Genomic DNA, 26,771 nt, shown 5'->3' with positions numbered 1-26,771 from the left:
TATATATATATATATATATATATATATAAAACTACATGAGCTGACATAAATTATTGAGCACTTCATGTAGGGCTACAATGATTAAATTTGGCATAGTTGTAGCTTTTCGGAACTAACCCACAGGAAAGTTCCCAAAAGTGAATATTTGTAATTTTTAGAGGGTCTAAAGGAGGATGAAAAAATTCCCCGTGTTATTTACATGGGCCTTTTTTTTGGACATACAATATCATGTTTTAGGTACTTAGAATTGGAATAAAAACTTGAAATTCGGTATGCTTGTATGTTTTCGTTAGCATTACCTAAGTAAATTATCAGAAATGAAAATTTCCAACCGTAGAGTGGTTTTATGGGGAACTGAAAAATCTTTCCCATGTTATTTATATGGAACATCTTTTACACCCCCAAATTATTGAGCACTTCCTGTGGGGCTACAGTGATTAAATTTGGCATGATTGTAGCTTTCCGGGGCAAACAGGCAGGAAAATTGCCAAAAGTGAATATTTTTAATTTTTAAGGGGTCTAAACGGGGGTGAAGAAATTCCCATGCTATTTAAATGGGCGTTTTCTTGGGATACAAAATATTATCTTTTAGATAGTTGAAAAAAAAAAGAAGAAACGATAGAATTGTGGGTTGAAGGGGTGCGATGCCGTAGGCGAGCAAAGGCAGTGTGTGGGGGCGATGGGCAGATTCAGGAAATATGAAGAGCAAGCACAAAATTCACTGTTGATGCAATGCCCATTCATTGTCTTTATTACTGAAAAAACAGAGACGGTATGTCCTCATTACTGAAAAACCAGAGGCGGTATGGCATACCACCGCATACCGTCTCACTTAGGATTTAGATTTCTGGGCTTCCGGCATCCAAGGCCATTTAGCCCGCCACAATTTGAGGGATGACGTCCCTCGGCGAGCACACAATCCGCGGAAAGGGAAGGAAGAAAGAATTGGGGAAGGAAGGAAGGGGCCTGGAACCTATAAGTTAGGTACCTATTGTTAGGTACCACATTTGCCTGGTGTGAATGAGGAAAACCTCATTCAGGGTGGCTGGCCTGAAAAAGCGTGTTACACTTTTTCGATCGAGTGACCCCACCGGGAATCGAACCCGGGACCGCTCGCACCGAAGGGCTACGCATACCGTCTCATTTCGACCATATATATATATATATATATATATATATATATATATATATATATATATATATATATATATATATATATATATATAATGTGAATGCCACACTAAAAATTACATTAAATCATAAATCAGATTTATAACTTCAACACTCAGCTGAAAAGTAAACGGAATTCTGCGTTTTGTTCTGCTGTGCAGTGGAGGGTTAAAGTTCGTGCAGTTACATTTCTGAGAAGTCTGTTGGTAAAAAATTTTGAAAATATGTTTAATATCGCACAGATTGGCAATTAAACATACACATGCCATTACAAGGCATGATGATAAATTGAGAAAAACCTATTAAGATTTCTGAAAGATAGTTGAGACAGTCTCAGCTTCGGAGAAGTTCATGACAGTAATTCATAAAGATGAACAAAGAGTCGTAAAAAAAAATGTATCAGCCTATAAATGATTTCAAGACAACATCATAAATTGAGACAGTAATAAACAGTTGCATTAATTCACACAGTAGTGAACAAATTTAAGGTGCTGCTTGGAAGGGTAAGTTTTGTTTACCTTTTTTAAATTATGGTACATATTATGTAGCTTAGTATTTTTTAAAAATAATCATAAATTCGCTCTTCAAGGTGTAAACCTTAGTGCGTTAATTTGGTAAACGTGGAAGATCGAGAAGATGTTAGAGTAAGTCAGTCTGTGTGCATACGTTTCTAACGTTATCATTGGGTAATATGATTATTTATCAGTGACTGAAACTATAAAGTTCATAAGTATCTTTTTTGTAGCTTGTCCAGTCTATTTATCGAGACACAATATGGTTCTGCTTAATTTCAATTGCATCAGATTATCTGTGTCTGCTGAGATTGTCTCTTTCTGAACTCCATTTGATCATGCTGCCTAAAATATTCACTAATCTAATAAGTTTTGATTTAACAGTTTGTTTTTTAAAGCATGTAATTAATCATTTTAATGAAAACTTTTAGTTGATGTTCAACAATAGTGTCGCGAATGTTTGTAGAGATTATGTGAATTAAAGATAAACCGTGATTAAATGTGGCGAAATGGACGAGTGAGTAGAAGTGATAGCACGTTTGTGTTTTATGTTCATGTATCTCAAACATGGGATTGAGTACATGAATAAAATGGCAACTCTCCACTTACGGCATAGAATCTATTTATCACAATTACAATGCTATTAATTTACAACCTACGAATCAAAATTTCATAAATTCTTGTAATTTGTGTTTTCGAAAATTTTTATAGGATCATGTATCTATAAATATATATATTTTCCAATTCACCTAATGTAATGTTACTAGTGAACATAGAACCTGTGGTTATATTTATCGTTATTCTTAGAAATGAAATAAAATAAACTCTTTTAAGTTTTACGTCCCGTGATTATGCCGGCTAGGCTAAAGGAGACGGTGATGTGAAATGAATGAAACAGTGGAATGAAGAAAGTGGGGGGGGGGGGAACGAAAGAACCCCAAGAAAAACGACGCACACGGTGTTTGTTCACCACAAAGCTCACGTGGCACGAGCTAGGATCGAACCAAGGACCCCATTCACCAGAGCTTGAACTCTCTACCACTGATTCACCGCGGCCCCCCGTAGATATCGTCAGATATTCAAGAAAATTTGACTGTTGTATCAATAATAAGATACATTTATTGTTTTTAATTATGAAACGATCTACTTAAAATAATAGGCATAAATATACGGGCGTCCTTGGCGGGGAACACTCCTCTGAAATTTTGAGTAGAATAACAAATGGGTGAAGCTAAAAGTACCTATGTGAAAGAAGAAATAAATAAAAGAAACACACCAATGTTATATTTGTTGTTAAATAGTATTACATTGTGTATATGTAGGGTTGCCAGATGTCCGTATTTTATACGAACAGTTTGTATTTTAAGAAATGTAATTGCGTATTTTACTCTTGAAAACGTGACAAAACGTCAGTATTTTTCTATTGTATTCGAAAAATAGATTGATTACTTACTATTTCCCTATCACTGCACCTTTACACACTCATCAAGGAAAATAGTGGAGTTTTGTAGAGACCCAAAAGACAAAAATATTGGACACCATTGGTTAAATAAATAAGTAAATTAAAATAATTAATAAAAACCGCAAAAGTTATCAGATCGCAAACTTGTGCTGAAGCAGGTGCAGTCCCACTGAAAACATACTTAAGAAGAAAAGTAGGATACAACGAATTAGATACTGAAAGGTTTATAGATGGAGAAATAACAAGAAGTTTGTTTCAAATCTAATGTCAGTTGAGAGAAAGTAAGTACAGGAACTAACTAGTTGTAGGAACACTTTTAACTATGCGAGTAGATATACAGAGTGGCCCAAAAGTAGGTGTACACCCTTGCATTGATCAAGTGGGTTTATTTGCTTCGACTCTTCCGAGCTTAGGATGTAAGTAAAAACACATTAAGAACAAATAATAAAGAAACTAAGTCTACCTGATGAATAACAATAAGAAGTATTATATAAAATGCAATGAGCTGATAATTACAGTACTCTATACCTACTTTTGGCCCACCCTGTACAGTATCACGAAGATATCACAGTTAAGAAGCATGGGTAATAAACTTTGTGTATAACCAGGGAAAGAAAAGTATGAAAACAAAATTACACGAAGAATGTAAAATAATGTGTAGAAAGTTGAACTGTAAAGGGAATCTACAAAGAGAAAATATACAATAGACGTAAAAAGTTACAAGAGGAAGTAGAAAGTAACCTGAATAATGGATATGGAAGTAAATTCGATGAAAATTCAAATGTAAGAAAGAAAAACTACTACAACAATATATAAAGTAAAGATGGAAATGAATCTTTAACGAGCGAAGTACAGTATGAGATTATGGAAAAATACATTGAGTTGTGACAAAAAAATATAAATTGGTTTTTTGGACATCATAAAAGGAAATGAAGTAAACGAGCATCGCCTAAACATTAGACAACTGAGAAAGGAGTTCAAGAAAATACAGCGAAATGAAGAATGAAAAGGTAGATAATACACTTATTGCGTTTCTAAAAAGAATATTGGAGAAGAAAGAGAGAAATTTGGAATTTCTAATCAAATGACGAGAGAATCATCATAAGACTTCTTACAGAGAGTTGAGATTTCATTAGCTAAAAGTCAAATAAAATATATGAGAACTGTAGAACTACGCTTGTCAGCCACATGTGAGAACTCATAATTGGAATTCACGGATTAAACCCGAAGTTGGTATAAAAGGCGATGGTAGGTGAGATGGTACTGTTCCCAATATGGCACCCATGGTATATCCTGACCATGTTATAAAACATGTTACAATGCTCATCGTAATAAAAAGTGTAACTACTCCAAACGGTCACACAATTGGTCGGACGCGTAGCCGGTCAAATCTTGTCTGACAGATGATAGTTGTTGAAGCCGGTTAGTAGTCAAGCACCGTCATATTATGCCCCACACGTGCTTGATAACGCTTAGGCCAGCAAACCTAGCATGCTAGAGTATAAGGCGTCTACCGGGTAGACCACACTGGGTTTACCTGGTGGTATGGGGACACTTGATATGCTGCTGGAAGATGGGGTCCCAGAAAATGTGTAGATAAGGTGGAGGACAAGATTGACATCACAAGTACGAGGCGTACTAATTATACTCTTTTGAATGAAGGCCAGAAACGTACAACATATGTAGCTTATTTTTCCCTCCCTTATCACATGCAATCAAGTGAAATGTGTAGGTGTTTATGAGGAATGAGTTCTCACTGGATTTTCCCCTCCCACCTGAAAATCTGCATACACGTGTAGGAGCATCACTATAATGTAGGAACTACTCTCATATAGTTGAGGTACCACCACTTTCCATTCGTATTCTCACTGAAGTCTCTCGATACTGCGGAAAAGTAGATATTAGGAGTAATAGTGCGAAGGGAACGAATACTCACCAATCATTTAAGTAACGGCAAAAGCTATGGATTCGACAATATTTTCGGTAATTTTGGACTTACTTTCAACTTCTTCTCACCTTCCTTGCTCATGATGGCTAAACAGGAACCTTAAAGGAAAATTATTGATTTGATACTAATATCGGTTGTTTTCGATTAGTTTCACGTTACTCTGTGTCGCCCTACCTTTCAGAGGTGGTTGGGGTGTCGTACCCTCTCTTGATGCTGAACTTGGATTTAAACGATGTCTGGATTCCACTATTCATCTCAGTGACCATGAAAACTATAAATTCGACATCAATATAGATCGTTTTCGATTATTTTTACGCCAGTCTTTCCTATAGCCCTATGAGTGCTAGAGCTGAGCTTGTACTTGAATATCATTGGCATGGTTTCTATTCATATCAGTAACCTCAAGAACTATGAATTCGACAGGGTCGGTTTCGATTATTTTTACACGTCGTCTTCCACTTAGGAGCTCCCTGGAAGATTTTCTCCTCGAGTATCACTATTCATTTAAGCCACTCAGAAAATTATAAATTCGACATTCATATTGGTCTTTTCCAATAGGTTATTTTTACTTTTCGATCCTAGGGAATGCAAGGGGTATTTTACTTCACATTTTTTTCTGGCTGGATCAAATTGCTCCAGGCGTTGCAGAGCTAGGCTGGAACATACATTGCTGTACAGTATATATAGATTAAACTTGGTTAATATACTTACAGCAACCCATGTCAGCGTGCTAAAACAGTTAAAGCAACTGAAATTAATAATGCACTTTCGTGCTCTCATTTGTCCAACTAGATGCACACGATTTTTATTTTCTTACTGTACTACGAGGGTCACTACGAAAGTTTTGATATGTGAAATAACTTACATATTTAAAATCAATTTAACACATTTTCTCAAAGTATTCACCATTACACTGTACACACTTTGGCATCCTCGAAACCTACTTCCAGTCTTTTTCTTCAAGTGTTGGGAGTTCATTCTCGTAAGTCACTACAGCTTCTTCAGGGCTGTAAAATCTATTCCCACACATGCGATCTTTGATCCTGGGGAACAGAAAAAAATCACACGGGGCCAGGTCAAAGCTATACGGCGGATGAGTCATAAGTTTGACCTCCGTAGATTCTAAAAACTGAATTGTGAAGTTGGCCGTGTGTGCGGACGCATTGTCATGATAAAGGAGGATCCCACGCAATCCAGTTCTTGGAGGCCGTTCTCGAAGCTTCTGGAACACTTCTGTTAGGCAAACAGTGATGTACCACTGAGGAGTAACAATCCTTTGTTCTTCAAGTGGAACAGTTGCAACATGGCCAGATTTGGAGAAGAAAGTTGCGACCATCTTCTTCCCCACACTTCGCGGTCGCTTCACTTTCGTGAAACCCTCCTGAACCGAAGATGATCATGAAGAATTTTTGTTACTGCTGACGATCTAATGTTCACTGTAGATTCAATGTTCTAGAGAGTTGTTCGAGGATTTTCTCGAATCATTTGTTCCACAGCGGCAATGTTTTCATCTGACACAGCTGTTGCCGGACGCCCAGCTCTCTCTTCATTTTTAAGTGATGTCCGGCCTCTTCTGAAGTCACCAAACCACCGAAAAATTGTAGCACGGGAAGGAGCAAGGTCCCCAAATGCCCCCTGCAAACGGTCAAGGCTTTGTGTCTCGTTGAAACCACTTTTGAAATCGTAAAGGATCATTGCCCGAAAATGTTCCCTTTCGAGCTCCATTCTAGACAGCCGAATACTGCTCAAATCAACAAACAAGTGAAGATGATACGGTCACGCCGATAAGCGAGGCGAGTTGAAACTTGCTCCGCTTCTTCGCTCTGGATACCACTACCGAACGCAATTGTTGGAATTCAAATATTGTGCCACAACAATGCGTATCTCAAAACTTTCGTAGTGACCCTCGTTTTGCGTTGCCATGTTTGAGTTCGATTTTTTTTTTTTTTTTTTTGTACTGTTGTTAAGCATATAAATGCAAAATCTAATAAGTGGACTTCCGTAAACAATATTTCTGTCCTTATGAATACTTTATTGGTACATTTTCTGCAACCCGTGATTCCAACACTCTCACTGAAAACCTGTTTCAGTAAGGTAGCATGTTCCAAATAATACTAATATATATTAATATATATGTGTAATAAGTATCTATGTTGACTTACTAATGACTTTAATACTTATAGTATATATGCTAGAGCTGAGCAGCGTGAAGGTTATGCTACTTGCTGGCTACACCGCTGGGTTCCACTAATGTATACCTTAAAAATTTAGATGAAATGACCATTATTATTGAGTGATTTACCTGCTATGTTCTCACTCCTAGATGATCGAGTACATCGAAAGGAGATGAAATCCCATGATGTGGAGAAAGGAAAACGATTAGCACAGGAACTCCCTGGCTTCAATTGGCTGGAAGAGAAGATCCGTAATGGGAAGGTTAGCTCAGCATCAACACCAAAAAGACGAGAAAGTGAAACGGATGTTCAACCTGAGACCGAGAAGCAACAAAAAGGAGCCACCGAAACAGATAAAATTAGTAATTCATCATCTAGAAGGTAAGTCCAGGAGCAGCAAGTAAATTGGTGAAGTGGATACACTAAGAGTTGCCTTCATGATAATTTGTTTATGTTTGGAATATGTTACGCAGCAAAAAGACAAAGTGAGAAACAGATAAACACAATCGCTGATATGCTTCCATTCAATAGGTTGTATTCTGTTGACGACCAGCCCTTATTGTGAATGTCCGACAGCGCACTTTCCACTACAGAAGACTTCTTTGCAGGTACAAAAGAGAGATTTTATTTCTCTCTTGTTGTGACGCTTCCCACAGACAAGAAATTGTGCGCACCCTACGAGAAGAAAAGTATTTCAAAAGTCCAAAAATAATGGTTAACTTTCGGTTCCATGACGAACGAAATTGCTTCATTCTTTTCATCGGTACTTCTTATGCAATTTTTCGAACCTTTCCACAATTGGTTAGAAGTTGCACATCTGCGCGTAGACCGCAATCTCGACTACTACGGTAACAACATACTTGCTTTGATCTCACACGAGATAGCGCTCGTACAGCTTTACCATTGCGTGACCTGATAAGTTTTCAGTGCATAAACATTCGCCTTACGGAGCGCTTTGAGATGGTAGCTTTTGTGAATGGCATGTTGGATGGTTGGTTTGGACACATAGAAGCAGATAGTCATAGTACGCTGTGTTAGTTTGTTTCCTTACGCTGTCAAGGGGCCTCATTCCGTATTAGGCTTCGCAAAATTCGCTTAGCTCAGCGCTACGCTAAACATGCAAAATATAATTATAAGTGCTATGGTGATTATCGCATACTAAAATGCAAGTTTGGGTTGCATTTCACGCTAACTGTTACGAAATGAGACCTAATGTTTTAGTCTTGTACAACACAAATGGTGTCAGTTTTACTGGGTCCGTTTCGAATGTGGCTTAATTGGTGGTACACAGTCAGGGGCTGACACGCTATATATTGTCGCAGTATGGCATTTACAGTGGAGTGTTCGATGCAGTATAATTATGCTGGAACGGCTGAAATGTTCATCGGAAAGTGCTAGAATCGATATGATCTTCCCAGAATAGTTTCTCTTTCGGCACCATTAAGCGTTTCTAATACCAATATTTTGCTAGTAAACACATCACACGCTAATGCCTGAGTTATGTAACTTTTATGTTTCTGCGCTCCGCCTGCTGTGTACCGTGCTCCTTTCGTTTTTTCTATGTGATGTGTTTAGTAACGTTACATCTGAGCTTAGACAAGGAGAGTAAATGCTGTGGGCACAATATTTATATAAGTTTTCGTAAAAATATAAAAAATAAATAAAAAAGAAACTTAGTCAAGGGCAGAAAGATATATCGTCGATCCAATGCCAATTTGGCTTGAGTTATAAGCATTTTAATATTCAACTTACCCCGAAAAATCAATATATAGACTTACGTACATGTTTTAGGTATTGACGATAACTTCTAAGATACTCATATTTTACAAATGGGACTGGTATTGGAATTTGTACGTAGGTGAAAATAACAAAATTTGCACATTCGCGGTTTTGACATTGGACCGACTATATGTAAAGTAAACTGCCCTTCTTGCTCATTATTCGTTCTATCAAATAGTGGCCAGGTTAGACTGGTGTCTAATTTACAGAAAACATGCGTATTTTGGAATAAAAATAATTATATATAATATAGTTATTTCTGAGTATTAAATCTATTATAAATCTTATAAGCAGCGTTTTTTTTTTTTTTTTTCTGGTAATATGTAAACGAAAGGAAAATTTCATTTTATATGGTTTTCCAGACTGGAACAAAATATTGTGTAGAGTAATTCTATCAATACACAACAGCATATCTTAATTTCCTCTATTTGTTTAAATTTGGACGCTTTCTTTAGCAATCTATCCAAATGTGTATAGTAACATAGTCGTGGTTAGTAACTACACTTCCCCCCCCCCCATGAAGAACACTGTTTACAAATGATATAAAATTAACTATAATGACAACACTATATTGACTTTATTGACCGTACAACATTAAGGTTAAAGACATACTGAAAAGACCTCGCGATCGAGTCGAGGTTTAAGTCGCGGTCGCGACCCCGATACTGGCACAAACAATTGGATTCAAATGCGTAAGCGCATACCGAACATGTACGCTACATGGCAACCTAGAGGTCGACCGAGTTTGTTTTTACATCGATGTTCAGCGGAAGCATCACTGTGGCTCGTGCTCTCATTGGTTCTTCCTGAAGCGCTGCACGGAATTAAGTCTTCATTTGTTTAGAATTTCGTCTGCACACGTGCCTATTGTGTGTGTGTATGCTCGAAAGGTTTTACTGCACTATTAAATTTGATCATGAAAGATATTAAGAGAACTAATGAGGAATGTTCCAACAATATGGAATAAGAAACACAAACATCATCATAATAGCACGTTTTGAATAGAGAATATCAGAGAATAGCAACTGAAATAGGAATGTCAGATAATTTATTCATATTTATTTGAGGATTATACAGTAGCTTATTATTATATAAGGCAGTGGCGGTTACAGGGAGGGGCTTTCGGGCTGAAGTCCGTTGTGGGATTTCTAAAGAAAAAAAGAAGCTACTGCTAATCATATCTATGCTTAGAAACTCCACACCTCTCCCAATTTCTAGATTAATAAAAACGGATTCCTAAATTCGTTACTGATATAAGATAAAGAAATACCAGTAGACAGGCATGTATCCAGAGGGAGGAAACGTCGAATATTGGAATTATAGTGACGAAACTTCATTTGCTAAAGCCAATATCCTCATCATCTTGAAACCTGAAGACATACCTTTAATATATATATTGGGAAATAATTTCTCGCTGAGTGCTGAAAGAGGGCATTCCTTCATAGATAATTGACAAAATGTATAATCTTTGATTTATTGATAGAGGTGGACAAAAGATAAGACTCAAATATTTTTGCGAAACAAGAGACGAGACTTTGGCATATCTCGTCTCGCGTCCATCCCTATTTATAAACGGTTTAGTCCTTTCAATTTCAAAATGTGGTTTTCCAGTGATTTTTATGCACTGGCGGCACAATTTCACACGCGTCACAGTAATTGTTTCTCCTCAAATTGAGAGCTTACAGCGAGGGTGCGACCTCCTCACTATGTATGCACTTCATCCATCGCGTAAACCTCGACTTCGATCGCGAGGTATCTTCGGTATGTGTTTACCCTAAGAACTTACTTACTTTTGAGTTGATAAGAAGTTAGTATGCCATAGGTTTACCATTCGTTGTAGTGAGAGCCTCGACCTTTCTAGAAAGATTTTCCGTTGTTCCAGCAGACTTCGACAGTGGCCGTCATTCTTCCTGTAACATGGCAAACAATGTGGGGTGATTATGGGGCGTTGTGATCAATCCGTCAATGAATGTTCCAACCCACAGCAAAAAAGTTCAATATGATTGAATGAGTGCTTTGTTTGGCCCGGACAGTCTAGTACTTGTGTCTCCATTTTCTCAAACCACTCTGTGATAGTATACGCTTTGTAGATTGGCATTTATTTTGAAACACAAAGGCGTACTACCGAACTATTGTTCAAGAGTAGGTACCGCAGAATTGTCTAGAATTGCTTAATAGGCGTTGGCAATCATGGTTCCAGGCATTAACACTAGGAGTCACAGTGCAAACCTTGAGAAATAAGCCCACATCATAGTTTCTCCACCATTAAATTTCACCGAAGGAATAATGCACTCCGGTAAGTAGCGCTCACACTCGCGTAAAACACGAAACCTATATCCGTTCGTTATTGTTCTAAGTGAAATGGTCTATTATACCCTGCCATGACCAGTTTTTATTTTCATTAATTGGTTGTTCGGATTGAAGTGATCCATAACCAATGTCAGCTCAATCGACTCTGTAAAAATCATTCTGTTATATATCCATTAATATTACCGAGAGTATAACTTGAAATTAATACAAAATCTGCGTACTCGTAAGTAATGGTGAAAAATTAGCTTCGTTTTTCGTAAATTATAACATATGTTAAGTTGTATAGTAGGGGCATAAAAATAGTTGCGTGATATGCACTTCCACAAGTCAACTGGGGACCGAATTAAATAAACCTTCTTGAGTGGTCTCCGCCTTAAACATACTTTACATGACAATTTATTCAAATCTACGGTAATTGTGACCTTCAGGGTAGTAAAAACGATAGAAATTCACGTTTACGTAGCCTATTTCTTTGTACATTTTGATTCGACATTTTGCTGTTCTCTACTTTTAATGTTTTATAGTTATTTGTTTGAATAACAAAGGTAACACTTACTTATTTGCCTGTCGCTTTGTATATAGATGGTTTCACAGAACGTTTCAGATGAAATCAGTTAAAAGTGTACTTTAAGAATATTCATTCGTTCTTTAAATGCTTAAATATAATTTTATGTATACATTAGTATGAATTCCTAAATCCTAAATTGCATTAAGAAAGTTTTTTCTTCATAATAATAATTTATATATGAGCATCGTAAAGCAAACACTCTTTCCTTGAAAACCTACTGCATAACACTTGCTCGCCCGTGAAACAATATGACTCATTTTTTTTTTTTTTCCCGAGAAGCAGAATACAAATTCCTCTTTCGAGTTCCTCCCTTCTTCCATGCAGCGAGCGACAGAGCGTAGACTGACGCCAGTGGCGTCATTTACGGGGGGCAGGAGGAGAATTTGCCCCCCCCCCAAGTTTGAGAAATGCATATACTTTAATCAATTGTCTAGTAATATACTAGTACAAAACATGAATGTCTTATGTCGGTGATACTCTTGTCCCCTCCCAAGCGAAATCTGAAGTGACGCTCCTGACTGACGATTCTCTGCATTCTCTTCTCTCCCAAGTTTCTTAGTCTCAAAAAGTGTGTAATTACATTTTACGTAAGGCCAGGCTTCTAAAGGGCTGTTCTATGACAGCAGTGTACGCTTAAAAGAACGAATCCAGAACAGATCAGCAGAAGGTAACAGGAAGCATTGTGACTTGCGCTATGTCGCCATATCTAATAGACACCAGAGCTCCCTCGTGGCTATGTGGATAGCGTACACGCCCTTGACGTAGGAGAAACGTTTTCGCTTCGCGGCGAAAGGTTATGCGTTTCTAATCCCACATTAAGCTGTAGGTCCGCGTTTCATATAGCCTTGCTGCTGAACGAGGTACTAAATTCAAATTCAATCCAATCTCCTGGACATCAGTCAGGGTTGCAAACTCCATATGAATTTACCTAAAAATGTTATTCCGTCTTCCCTCATTGATACACATGAGTTCTTAAATGTCCGTAATTGTTTTTTTTAAATATTTTTCTTCATGTTAAATGTGAACGCATATGACTTTATTTCAATATAGAGCTGCGCTTGCCCATAATTCTCTCTGATGACCAGCTCCTTGTTTGAAGTGAAGTGGTCCATTACCCTCTTTCGTGATAAGTTGTTTTTGTTGGCTGGTTCTTGGATTGAAGTTCATTGCCCCTTTTAGCATTAAGGCTATATGAGACATAGACCTACAGCTTGACATGAGATCTAAATCACATAGGGCCACAGGAAATAAAACCCGGGTTTCTCGTGCCGAAGACTCTTTCGCTAAACATACATCTGTAAAGTGAGCCTTTTACATTCGTGTCTAAGGGAGACAAGTTTCAACAATAACATAGTCAATCATACTGTCGCACTGAAGCTTAATACGAAACCTGGAATTTATACTAAAGTTGCACACATATTATAAAACATAAACCTCAGTAAACCTCAATAATGAAAACATATATAAGAAAGATTCTGGGACCTGCATAATTTAATTTTTCTCACTAAGTATACTTTCCAAGCTGCAGCTGAGAATCCGCACGTTATACGCTGTCTTCATAGAAATAGTTTCTGTCGTAAGAACTCAACTCAAAACAGAGAGCAGATATACTGCTATTCCATATTCCTAACGTATTGTATTGTATAATCCCGTCCTTTCTTTTACAACTCAGTCACTTTGAACTGAACAGTACACGATGGCAGAGTACACTGTTCTGCTTGTAGCAGGCATGTGGAAAATCAGTAACAAAGCAGAAGCTTTTTTCCATAGCGGTTTGTGTCAATACCATGCAAAATTTACGCTGTGGATTGTGATAAACAGTATGGCAGATAGAATTTTTGCATTTTGAGGTTGCGTTACAATCCGCAAATTTTGCGGAGATCAGTACGGGAGGGGATGGGACGATCGGTAATAGTTAAGAAGGGTTGGCAGTGTACTTGTAGTCATGATTCCAGAGCGAAATACCTGAAGTGACTCCTTTATCAAATATTATTTTCTGACAAACTCTGCTTACAACTTGAAGGTTGCTCTGTTTGTGCTTCTGCTGCGGGATGTGTTATTTACTGGGGAAGACAGAAACAAATATAACCTCATATATGTCTAATAATTGAAAGTAATCGCCTTTAAGGCAGTCTGTCGCGATACCCTGTGCTGCTTCTATTTATCTTATTTTAAAAATTAATCTTTTTTGAGTATTATCCATGGATGTATATATTCCATACAATTTAACATGAAAAAGCGCGTAGTGTATAAATGCCCTTAGAACGTACAAATTTAGGTGCTCATGCCAGGAAAGGTGCTCAGTTTAACCCAACCACACTCAACCACAAACTCACTCAATTAATCCTACATCATGTTCACTGGATATCGCCTTCATATGATTTACAAGTATCTCTCATTCAACCACATGCTTACTTTATGAGGCTGAGGTCGAATGAGTGTAATTCCGAGCTCGTGAACTCCGGCCTTATGAGTTGGGGCACCTATGGATGAAATGCCCATAACTAGAACAGTATGATATTTGGGAGGGGGGACTTGATTTCAGCTCGTATTCTTTACATATTATTATTATTATTATTATTATTATTATTATTATTATTATTATTATTATATTATTATTATTTTGAACATAATTATCTAAAGAAACGATTGAAAGTTTCAGGAGGTCGCAGAGGGGAAGGGGAGATGAGCCATCCTGACTTTCCTAGCTACAAGCCTAGTTGTACCCTTATTCCCTTAGTTTCTTATTCATTACCAATTTACTTCTTAAGGTTACGGATAGATAAAAATAACGTTATATAGTTTCGATGGCCCATTTGATGTTGAAGACTTAGTTGTTAAAATAATATGAACTTAGAGAAATTGTATTTTGTGGTAAGGTTACGAACTACTACGTACCCGTAAAGGTGGCATGTACAGATATGACTTTTACAATGTTTCTATTTTGCTATTCAGTGCAACATAATTAAAGCTCTTGTCACTGTTATTATTGCAGAGATTCAGCAGAGAACCGCGAAGGTTCTTCGCCTGCAGATAGCCGAGCACCTGTTATTGTATCCCTGCAGTCCACGACTCCATCTCGACCTACAGCATCGTTCTGTACCAATAGCCCCGTTCTAGCCTCGGCACTTGCAGCAGCACCTAACCCGAATCTTTTGTCTCCGAAAAGTATACCTCGATTATCGCCAGCACAATCGCCAAGTGTAAATATCAGAAACGATTGCAGCTTTCTGCCCGCTTTCCCGGGATGTATTTCTGCCAGTATGTTCAATGACATTAACCTGGCTTCAGGTGAAGTGGCACCCAGAGGAGGAGGAGGAGACCGTTTGCTCAATAGAAATCCTAGCTCTGAAACCGAAAGACTGAGCACGCCAAAGCCTGTAGATTTTAGCAGAAAAGAAGACTCACGCCAAGGTAAGTAAATAGTTAATTACACTTGTAGAAAATAGATGTCGGCAGCATGTTGGTAAATTGTCGATTTATTTGACTTGCATGAGAAACTTTTTATATTTCGTACTTGGTACAATTGGAAACTTTTAAAACCCGTTTTTAATTTCTTAGTGAGATATAATTTCCAATTCTTCTTGAATCTTTCATTTATTAAGCAAACTGTTTTTTAGCATATGTGAGGAGTTCGTCATTAGCATCCTTCTTGTATATTCTGTCCATGTGGTGTTGAGTGTGGGGAAGAAATTCAAGTGTAATTTATTTCTTACACACACATTACACTTATTTCATCTAAGGGACTTACACATTATACACTTCCTACGTTTTCATTCTTTCCATCATACGAGGGGGTGCTGATAAAGATTAAGCCTTAAAAGAAAATATTGAGCTAGCAAGCTGAAACTCCCACACTATTCCAGTATGTCAGTGCATTTGTGACATCTGTCCTGCAACTTTTTAAGTTCTTGTAGCCTTTTGTTTGCTGCTGTAACCATTCATCTCTAGCATCAGTTGCCGCTTGAACACTTTGAAAATGGTGATCTTTGAGATTGGGGAACAGATGATAATTGGATGAAGCTAGGCCAGGTGAATAAGGGGGATGAGGCAACACTTGAAAATCTAGGGTGACCAATGTGTCTCGTGTTTCAGTTCTCACTCTTTCCTGCTTTTGTTCCTTCGTCAGAAGTTTGGATATTCACTTTGCTGCAATCTTTCTCATTTCCAGATCATTATGAATAATGGTCCCAACTCTCACGTGATATGCCCAAACATGTAGCAATCCTTTTGGCTGATATTCGACGATCTTCCATTATCATGTCCTGGATGTCTTGCACATTTTCGGTAACAGACACAGAAACAGGCCTGCCACTGGATTTCGCACTTCCAACAGGAAAATGGCCAGTTCTGAAGTTTGCCACTCAGCGTTTGACAGTTGCATATGACGGCCCACGGTCCCCCAAAGTATGTTTAATTTCATCGTAGACCTGCGTCGCACCTTTCCTTTGGATGAACAGAAACTTCATGACGGTCCTATGCTCTTCTGGATTGAAGTTTGCTGGAGGTGCGGCCATGTTGACTTCTGAAATGAAAAAGAAAAGGATGTTAATATCATAGAACATTGAATTTTGCAACATGGTCTACAAAGATCCCGCCCTATATACCATGCTAATTTCAGCTCTGTAGCTCAATTGTTTCTTGGTAAGGCTCAATCTTTATCAGTACTCTCTCGTACTGTTTCTCATTATACATTTTTCTTCATTTCCCCTATTTTGAGCCCTGTTTACCTGGGTACTTCACAATCTGTCATTGTCTAAATTTCTTTCTTGATTTTGAAGGTTCCCCTTTTCCAGTTGTGACCTTTACTTTACCCAGTTGTATAACTTTTCATGTTTCTTACTATGTGCGTTTTCTATTACTTTATCATATTTCTCACCTGGACTCCCGTTTTATTACTTATCACAATTATTATTATTATATTGTACACTTTCTATCATTTGTGCGAATTGCAGGAAAATCTTGTAGAAGGCATTTGGCAACACTAAGTGGAGAGAGGCATGTTTGCAATTTTCACATTGAACTGTTGTGTTGTTTAAATACATCCAAAGTAGTGATTTTTTAAATAATACTTAGCTTTGTAAATAGGCGACTAATTTTCCCATTTGCATGAAACAAGAAGTACATTGCAATACAACATACGAGGATTTCGATGTTAAACAGTTCGTCTGAAATAGATAGAAAAGAAAATTGTTTTAGATTATCTACCTATTCTTACCTTTATGGAAGTCGGAATTCTACCAATGCCTGACTAAATGAAATAAACTAAAAACTAACTAACTCTATGGCTTATGGAACGTGGAGGTTCAATGCCAGGTTCACAAAAGCTCTCCACTGACTTCTATCCTTAGCCAACTGGATCCAATTTCTACTTTGTATTCCTATCTCTGCGAGTTCCATCTGCGCCTAGGTCTTCCTAATGGTCGTTTTCCGATTGATCTTCCATTCAAGACTTTGAAAGCGTTTCTACTTTCTTTCATTTTAGCTACATGACCCGCCCACCTAAGCCTCCTAGACTTGGTGACTAATAATGTTTGGTAAACCGTATAAATTATGTAGTTCCTCGTTATGAAGTTTCCGCCATTCCCCATTCCCGTTCCTCTTCGGTCAGAATATTCGTCTCAGGATCTTGTTCTCAAATACTTTCAGTCTGTGTTCTTTCCTCAGAGTAAGTGGCCATGTTTCGCAACCATGTAGAACAACAGGCATGATTATCGTTTAATATATTTTAAGCTTCGAGTTCCTCGACAAAATTCGCGACAACAAGAGATTTTGAACTGAATAATAACACGAATTCCCTGCTTTTAATCGACATTTAATTTCGACTAAATGAAATATATATATTTAAAAAAAATCAACAGGAGAGGTAAAACATAATTCAAAATATTTTCAACTATACATCGTGATAAGAGTATTGATTTAATTTTATTATTAATGAAAAAAATAATAATGAAAAAAACTTTACGTGGTGGATCACGGGAAGGAGACGATTTTCAAATGAATAGTTTGAAATAGATAGAAAGGGATGGAGCCATAGATAGGAACCATTTTAACTCACTCGAACAGGCATTTTCGACGAATATTAAGATGCTATCTTCAAGATGAGTACCTGAAGTGTACTTTCATCTTAGTTATGCATTAAATAAGCAGAATTGGTATTGGGCAACAGTAAACCTCTGTAAAGTGCATAAACGACTACTACACAGAATAAAAGTGAATTGTTCGTGTGCTCTTTGCCCGTACAATGTGGCTTCATTTACCCGTGTTTCTCCCCTTTTCTTAAAAGGAGAGTGGCAACACTGTGACTATAACCTTAGCTCGGTACATTGGAATGGTCAGCTGGAAGGAATTACTGCACTTCTACATTCACCGAAAAGATTATAACTTAAATGATATTATTTTCCGTAGGTAATCTGCCAAAAATAGGATGTAATATCGTAATATTTTTCATTGTGGTGTTCAGTACATACTACTGAAGTTCTTTCGACCGCTGTCAAATTGTCCGTTCCCCAAAAACACCCTGTATTGAAGAATGGTAGGATCTTTCCTGCGCTATTATCTCCTAAATATATTGATAATAAATAAATTTATGAAGTACCATATCTAGGATATAACTGTATTGGAAATTTGTCATTTTATATATATATATACGTGGTGTCATATGACTGGTCATTTTTTATATATTTTATACAGTTTTCTTAAATCTTGGAACTGCAAAAATCTCTGTGCATGAGGGAAGATTAATTTAAATGTTTAGAAGATTAAACGTGTCGCGTATAATCCATGGGGAGGAAGAAGACGAAAGGAATTTTTACTGGAATAAAGATAGTCGTGTGTCATTTCTAGCAACTATAGTATTAACCTAATCCTGGAAAATTAACAGAAACTGGAAGAAAATGTATATAAACAATTGCTTCAAGCATCGCATCATATTGGCATCGGACGGTAGACCGGGGTGGGATCTCCGGTTGTAATACATGCATTTTCAGTGTTTCTCAGAGGGGAGCAGGGCCGTACCGTGGAAAATCAGCGCCTGGGGCGAGAGTATACGAGATTCTACGATATATTCCAAGCAATTTTTCCTATCTTTTTTCCTTTTTTCTCCCAAATTTTTCGCCCCCTTACTTCGGCGCCCGGGGCCCTCGCCCCCACTCGCCCCTTCACGGTACGGTCTTAGAGAGGAGGTTAAAAGTCAAATGAAAGCTACGATCAAACTGACACATTCTAGTGAAATGGGAAAATAATGGGGAGACGAAATACCTGAATCTTGTATTTGGAAATTGATCATGGAGTGACGGAGATATGCTTATATGGAGAAGGACAACGTCAGGAAAAGAAGTGAACATTTATTTACGAAACACAATAGGAAGGAAATAATAATAATTTATAATTATTATTATTTATACTTGAGACATATCCACTCCCATCAGATATTTCTGACTATGTTTTGTCGCATGCGATTAATGAAAGTTGATTGATTTTGACCAAATTTGCCATGATGGTGGACTGTGATGAGCGTAGTGTGCATATGGAACATTATGGTGTGCATACCTTAGGTTCCCGAATTATGGTCCGAACTTATCAAAATTAAGGTTTGGTCTTAGACAAATTTCCTCAAAATAATTTCTATTCAGAACGAAAATACACAAAACAAATATGTTATTAAACTTTAATATTTTCAGAAAGCAATTCATGAGACTTTGTTAACTAATGTTGCAAATACAATTTGTACTTATGATAAAGACTTGCCTGGGAAGTCAATGAAGGACGAATTTTTTGTTGCAACAAACATTTTACTATTTATTTGTATCCCAGTTCGATTAAACTTATACCAAAACTTTCTACAATAATTAGTCCAAGAAATTAAATTATTTCTTTATTCTGTTAAGGCACTGAATTTATTTCATACTTATCATTTATTAGCTTTAATTCCAAAAATATATCCTTCTAAGATGGCATTTTTATTTATTGTATCTTAACAACCTAAAGTACGAGTAGGAGTTCCGCGGTGAATGTGATAGTGTCAACATATCCTAGAGTAAGCTGACGAAGAGGAAGTGGAAAAAATGAACTATTCTCATCGTACACTTTTCGTACACATTTACAAATACTTTTGAAATCGCCTACATTCATTTACAATTACCTTACACGTTTACATTTCATCTATTTTTTCATTTTTTCCAAATCTTTTATCCTGACCATCTGAGTAACTAGCCCTCTTCTTCTCGTTGGAACTCCATCACGATTTTGACCCTTACTACATCTGATTGTAACTACATTTCTTTACCTAACTGAGACAAATTAGTTCTTTTATTCCTAAAATTACATAATTAACAGTTTCTATTTCTCTGTTTATTTCCTACTATATATGACAGGTAATGCGAATTGAAAGTCAACCAAAAAATGCAAATGGCGGCATCCGCCATTTGTAAAATTCTTTACTACAATTTCTAACAAAATAATTCAATTCTTGTACAAGTAATTCAATTTACCCACAATTTCTTTCAGCATACTTAGCTTTAAAGCTGATGCCCCTTTTACATAACACCGATAATGGTGATGAAGACAAGACAAAATGTACGAGTATAGTCACAACATTTAACAGCATAAATGTACAAGTCTGTCTGTCTTAATAAAAAAAGGCTATTTTACGTACCGGACCATTGTCCTTTATAACTTGTACATATCTGTGGCTTGGATCTGAAAGGGCTAATGTCATTTTTTTTTTTTTTTTGGCAAAATTGAGATGTTCGTCAATTTTAACACCTATAAATGGATATGTTCTTGTGCAAGAAAGGCAGATGTTAATATGAATGGTATATATTCCGGACTATTTCGTGTTGAAATTTGCTCTTCTTGCACAAGAAAACATCCATTTATAGACGTTAAAATTGAAGATCATTTTTGCCAAAAAGTGGCATTAGCCCTTTTAGATCCAAGCCACATATATTATCGTTGCATTCTAAAGTACAGAAAGTTACTAGTCTCACTATCTAGTTATTAATTTTTATGTTATGCATAATATTTGATTCTTTGTTATTTAAAAAGAATACTTGAACTTGTTTTAAAACTGCCCATTTTCCCCCTAAATTTTGTTCAAGTATGTTCATTAGTTGACTTTTAACAAGTAAATATTGTAGCTCAACTCTTCAAAATTCAAAATACAGATTAGTAATACGTTTAGATGGCCGTTTTAACATATTTCCATGAAAAGATTGTGCTATTTTTATAAAAGGGATTGTAACACTTCATAGAATCATTACCATCATATAGAATTTGTTTTCAGTTTATTCTATGGGACGGAAACCTATATCATGCGTCTGTTATCAAGTAAACAAGTAGAAAAAATAATCATTAAATCGATATTTTTATTATGTAACACAAAATTTGTGTCGCCAGGGTAGACCATTAGATGGTCGCCACTAGAGATTGCGTATATTTATGCATGTATTCTTTTCGTGTCCACTTTATGCATTTAGGAGTTTCTGTATTTTTATCGTGCGTATTATCATAGTTTATTGTCATTGATTTGTAATATTAGATAACTCTGTCTTTATTTTGTTTCCATTTTCTGTTTGATGTGGCATACATATATTGTATGTTACAAAGTATATCTGATTTACATTTCAACCTTTTAAATGTAGCGTGCTATATAATTTTATCGACAGCGTGGAATAAAACCACCTATTATTTGGAATACATATATATATATAAAATGTTATATACATATTTATACCGTTATGAACTGTTTTATATTTTATGGTGACAACTAATGATGTGTCACTGTGTGTGTGTGTGTATAGTTTAGGAATATTTAAGTTAGTTCTTCACGTATTAATGAAACGTTAAAATATTCAGGATATTTGAAAGGATTGGTTGAAATACACTAGATAGAAAACGTTCAGTGATAATTGCAAGATATAGATCAAGTCCTGTGTTAGGATTTATGGTGCATATGAACTGAGAATTTATGTGTATTTGTAAGTGTTTGACGTTGCCTCTGTCTCTTTCTGTTATTAATGTGGTATGTACATAAAATATTTTATATTTTCATTATGAGCAAAGTTTGAAATGTAATACTCTATTTTGAATATTGTTCGTAATACAATTTGCGATTTTAAGGGCGATCAGTTTACAGTGAGATTTTCGCCCAAATTAGAGCGTTAAATAGGAGTTTATTATTATTATTATTATTATTATTATTATTATTATTATTATTATTATTATTATTATTATTATTATTATTATTGTATCTCGGTTGTAACCGGTTTTAGCTTAATAATCTGACGGCCGTCTCGGACAAGTGCAGATTATTTGAAGAGTTATTCTTGTCTAAAGAATTTCCTGACTGTATAACCGTTAGTAGTATTACTGATTTTTGTAGGTTTGTTAGAAGATTTTTTTGCATTTATCTGTTGGATCTGCATTTATCAAGTTGCGTCACAGTACTTTTAGGGACAATTTCAATAGCTGAGGTAATGATTGGTCTTACTGTAACTTTTTGACATTTCTATAGCTTCTTGATTTCGTCTGTCAGGTGTTTTTATTTGATTATTTTTGTACTGAATGTTGTACGTATGTTATGACTCAATGGTACTGCTGCATATATGATTATTATTTCTTGAGAGCGGATTTTAAGGTGCAGCACCTTTTCTAAAAATGTAGTTGTTAAACAACCAAAGTTCAAAATATGCATTTTCGGGCATAAAACAAACTGAAATGAACGCACTTTGTTGCACCTTTTTCGTGAATGTTGATCTTTATTGCTAAATTAATAAAATTTCACTTTTCTCACTTCTTTTAGCCTTCAGCACCTTTGTTGGCTTTTTTTTTTTATTTTTTTAAAATTTGAACATAACAATGTTTTATTTTCAGTCTCGTTTACCCATAATATTCCATAAATTTAGATACAATCTTGACAGATTTGCTAGGGTCAAATTTGAATTGAATTTACGAAACAATGCGGACGTAGAAACATTTGCAACGTCAACTGAATTTCTCGCCCATATGCTTAGAAGATATGCACCACTGGTTTTCGTTGATGTCGAGCGAAGTTTCTCCACATACAAGGATCTCCTGAACTTCAGGCAGTGCCGGATTTACGTATAAGCTAAACAAGCTATAGCTTAGGACCCCACTCTTGGGGGGCGCAAAAAATTAAAGGAAACAACTGGATATACATTTTCAAAATATACGAAAAATAATAAATAAAATCTACATATAGCAACATAGCTTCGTGTTGTGTATGATGTAAGTAATGGGACCCCTTCTGCTACCTTGCTTTCTAAAATATTAGTTTCTTCATTTCTGTATATAGGGTGCCTACGTTCATCTTGATACTTGAAGGGCTCTATTACTTTCAGTAGCTTACGGCCCCACCAAACCTAAATCCGTCTCTGGCTCCAAGCGACAGAAACTAACATTCGAAAACTAGAAATGTTGTGCATAATCAAGTATAACCAGTTTCTGAAAACCAGTAGTATGTAACGGATTCTCAAGTCACAATATTGCTAAATTAATATTTTTTTAAACACCAAGTTGGTTTTAACCACAATTTTATTACAAGAATGTTGAATGTTGTACAAGTTTCTGATTAAATAAAACAATTTTGCAATTTATGTCAAATGTTTAAAGCCAAGTTTTTAACAATATTTCGTGGTGTAATGAATAAAGAATGTTCAAGTAACTGGATACTATAGCACATAATAAAGATATCCTATTAACACCTTTTATGTACCTTTTTGTGTGATTTTTCAGCACCTTTTATTCCCTTTTTCCTACCACATTTTATCATCTTAAAATCTGGTCCGTATTGATAACAGTGATGTCGGATCTGTTTGCAGTAGAGATGCAAAAAGCCGGCTTTTTGAATCGATTTTTTTTCACATAAAAATCCTGCTTTTTTGCGGGGGGAGGGGGGAATGGAAATTTTGGCTTTTTTCATTTTCATGATTTTTCTATTTAAATAGCTTTCTTATAGTATATTCTATAGTTAAATTAGATTTCATGACCTAAATGCCATATTTCGCTCTGGAATTCATCATCATGATGGATGGAGCACATGTTTTATGAATTAAAGTAAACAAAGAACGTAGTATTTGAGAGCAATTTCAAAGGCTATTTAACTTTTGAGTTATCGACTTTGTTTCTTGTCTAGATCATTTTATTTTTAATAATCCGTGTTTCATTTCTTAGAGCTTAGTACTCCAGCTTCTAGCACATAAATTAAACTTATGTTTTTCAATATATAGGGTGTTAAGAAAGTAACTTGCCGTATTTTATTTTCATAAATCACTTTAAACAACTGAAGTTAACTCGAAGCTAAACTTTAATGTCATGGAAGTTATAAGAGAGGCTGCAAGTGGTTCCTTTGCACTTGAAGACACAATTGCACAAGTTTCTGCATGTTCTTGAAGACGTTGTGCATAACATCGGGAGTGATGTTCCGAATGTGACGTGTCAGTGCAGCTTGGAGTTCTTGTATGGTGTGCGGATTGCCTTCATAGACCTTTCCCTTCAACGTACCCTATAGAAAGTAATCCGGTGGAGGCAAGTCGGCTGAACGCGGAGGCCAGAGTCCTCGAGAGATGATATCAGTCATCACTTAGCACACCACAACATGTCACCGCATAGTTTCTTTCTGAACACCCGGCATCTTTCAGAACGTACGTTTTTCAATATATCCTTCAGAGCGTACTTCCACATTTGTTATAATGTAGCTGTGCAATATTTAGCAATAATTTTCCGGATACAACTTTGAATACATTTATATTTTTATTTATAAGCCATTTTGTGCAAATAACCAGTAGCGGATTTAGAAAAGTATTTTAGGAGGAGTATCTGATTGTTTGGTTTTTCTAAAAATCCCTAATTTTTATTTGGTAGGAGCTTGAAGTTTATGAGTACAGAGATAACTAATATTTCGTTTCGTTTGTATACTCTGCAGTAATCTTCCGAATACAACCTTGAAGACCATTTTATACTGATAATCAGTGGCGGATTTAGAAAAGTATTTTGGGAGGGGTTTCCTTATTAATGTTTCTAAAAAATCCTAGTTTTGAGGGGAGCGTGAAGTTTATGAGAAAAGGCATACCTAATATTTCGTTTGTTTTCGAAATTCCGTAATTTCGGAGAACAGACTTGAGTCCGAAAGACCCTAATCCCCTTCGTAAATCCGTCACTGTTGGTAATAAGTAATAACAACGATTTGAAAACAATAAGATAGGAAGTCGGCCAGGACTCTCAGTACACGCAGTATCTCTACATTTACAGTGTAGAATTAAGAAAAACTTTTGTCTGAATGGTCAATTGCGGAACTGAATCCCAGACTTCCCGATAGAAACGCAAAAGCTAACAACACACTCATAGTTGTTGTGAAAATGTGCTTGACTTAGCTTAAATGTGTTTCGTAGTTTTTTAAAATATTTTTTAAAGGGAGAGTTCCGTAATGATAGGTTGAATTCCTCTTGTTAAAAATTCTGAAATCTTCAGGACTGCGTAAACCATGATGGTGGTTATATATTCAAGAGTTTTGGAAACCACACACTCAGATGAACAGTTTATTATCATATGACCCATGAACAGAAATTTCGGTACTTTCCCGATTCTAAACTAATTTATAGTTTATTTTTGAGGTTTTGTATTATTATCTGCAAACTATTTAAACGAGTTTTTGTGTTGTAGAGAAGCGAAACAAAGTCTTCTTTATCAACTAAAAGCAGATTTTTTTTTAAAAAAAAAAGGGCCAAAATTTCCCAAGGAAAAAAGTTAAGCAGAAAAAAGAACTTTAAAAAAAAAAAAAAAAAACAGCCGTTTTTCCCCCGAGCCCTTGTATTTCTAGTTTACATTTACCGCGACACCCGTTCTTGTTTCTCGATGCCAGTGGAGTTCGTAAGTTTGGGATTATTGTTACTATTATTTAATATTTTGAGATTTAAAAAAAAATTGAGGTAAAGTAAAGATAAGAACAGTTACTAATTTTCAAACGTAAAAGTAATTTGCGTTTATGTTCCATCTTAAGTTAGTCGTCTCTAGTATACAGGGTGGCCCAAAAGTAGGTATACACCTCTGCATTCATCAAGTATAACATTCCAGCTTATAGGTTTTAAGTAAGAAGACAATAAGAACAAATAATGATGAAACTAAGTCTACCTGATGCATAACAATAAGAAATGATATAAAATGCAATGAGCTGACCATTACAGTACTGTATACCTACTTTTGGGCCACCATATTTGAACCTTCGTTCAAAAGACATTTATTACTTTCCCGTAGTGTCAATCTACAAATTGTACAAGATTATTTAACGTTTAAGAAAGGAAAACAACCCAAATCGATAATCTCATTCAGCTCAACAATATGATATGGATGAATATAAGTCCTCATGCGTAGTTTTTGAGAATATAGAGAAAAATATTTTTTTTCTAATTCTAACATTATATATACAGGGGTTGTACAAAAAATCTAAAACGTTTGCAAAAGTGTGAAAATCATACCTAATATGGTGTGGGGCCTCCTTTTGCGTCCAAAACAGCTTGGATCCGACGTGGAATGGACGTATACAGCTCCTGAATCGTAGTGTGTGGAATTTGTACCATTATTCTTCTAAAACATGCTCCAGTTACTTAAGGGATGCTGGTGGAGGGTAATGAGACCGAACACGCCTTTCTAACTCAGACCACAATGGCTCAATGATGTTCAGATCTGGCGATTGTGGGACCCACTGGAGGTGTGATAGCTCCTGGTCATGCTCCTCAAACAATGATTTCATCGTTTTTGCTGCGTGACAGGGTGCCAAACCATCTTGGTAGATGCCATCACCATCAGGGAACAATATTTGGGCCATGGG

The 26,771-nt window shown here is 36.2% G+C and overlaps 1 protein-coding gene across 8 annotated transcripts in view; it reads left to right on the top strand.

Moving 5' to 3' along the window:
• The window catches only part of LOC145694723 (uncharacterized), a 629,124-nt gene that overhangs the window by 519,989 nt on the left and 82,364 nt on the right, over positions 1 to 26,771 (top strand). For all 8 annotated transcript variants that reach the window (XM_081771270.1, XM_081771268.1, XM_081771269.1 and 5 more), the window contains 2 exons: positions 7,416 to 7,647; positions 14,919 to 15,337. In XM_081771270.1, coding sequence (XP_081627396.1) covers positions 7,416 to 7,647; positions 14,919 to 15,337 — 651 coding nt within the window. The remainder of the gene's footprint in view (positions 1 to 7,415; positions 7,648 to 14,918; positions 15,338 to 26,771) is intronic.

Source organism: Thermobia domestica, chromosome 9 (genome assembly GCF_964235325.1).
Source record: "Thermobia domestica chromosome 9, izTheDome1.hap1.1, whole genome shotgun sequence".
Classification (NCBI taxonomy): Eukaryota; Metazoa; Arthropoda; class Insecta; order Zygentoma; family Lepismatidae; genus Thermobia; species Thermobia domestica.
This window is presented reverse-complemented; position numbering and strand designations above follow the sequence as displayed.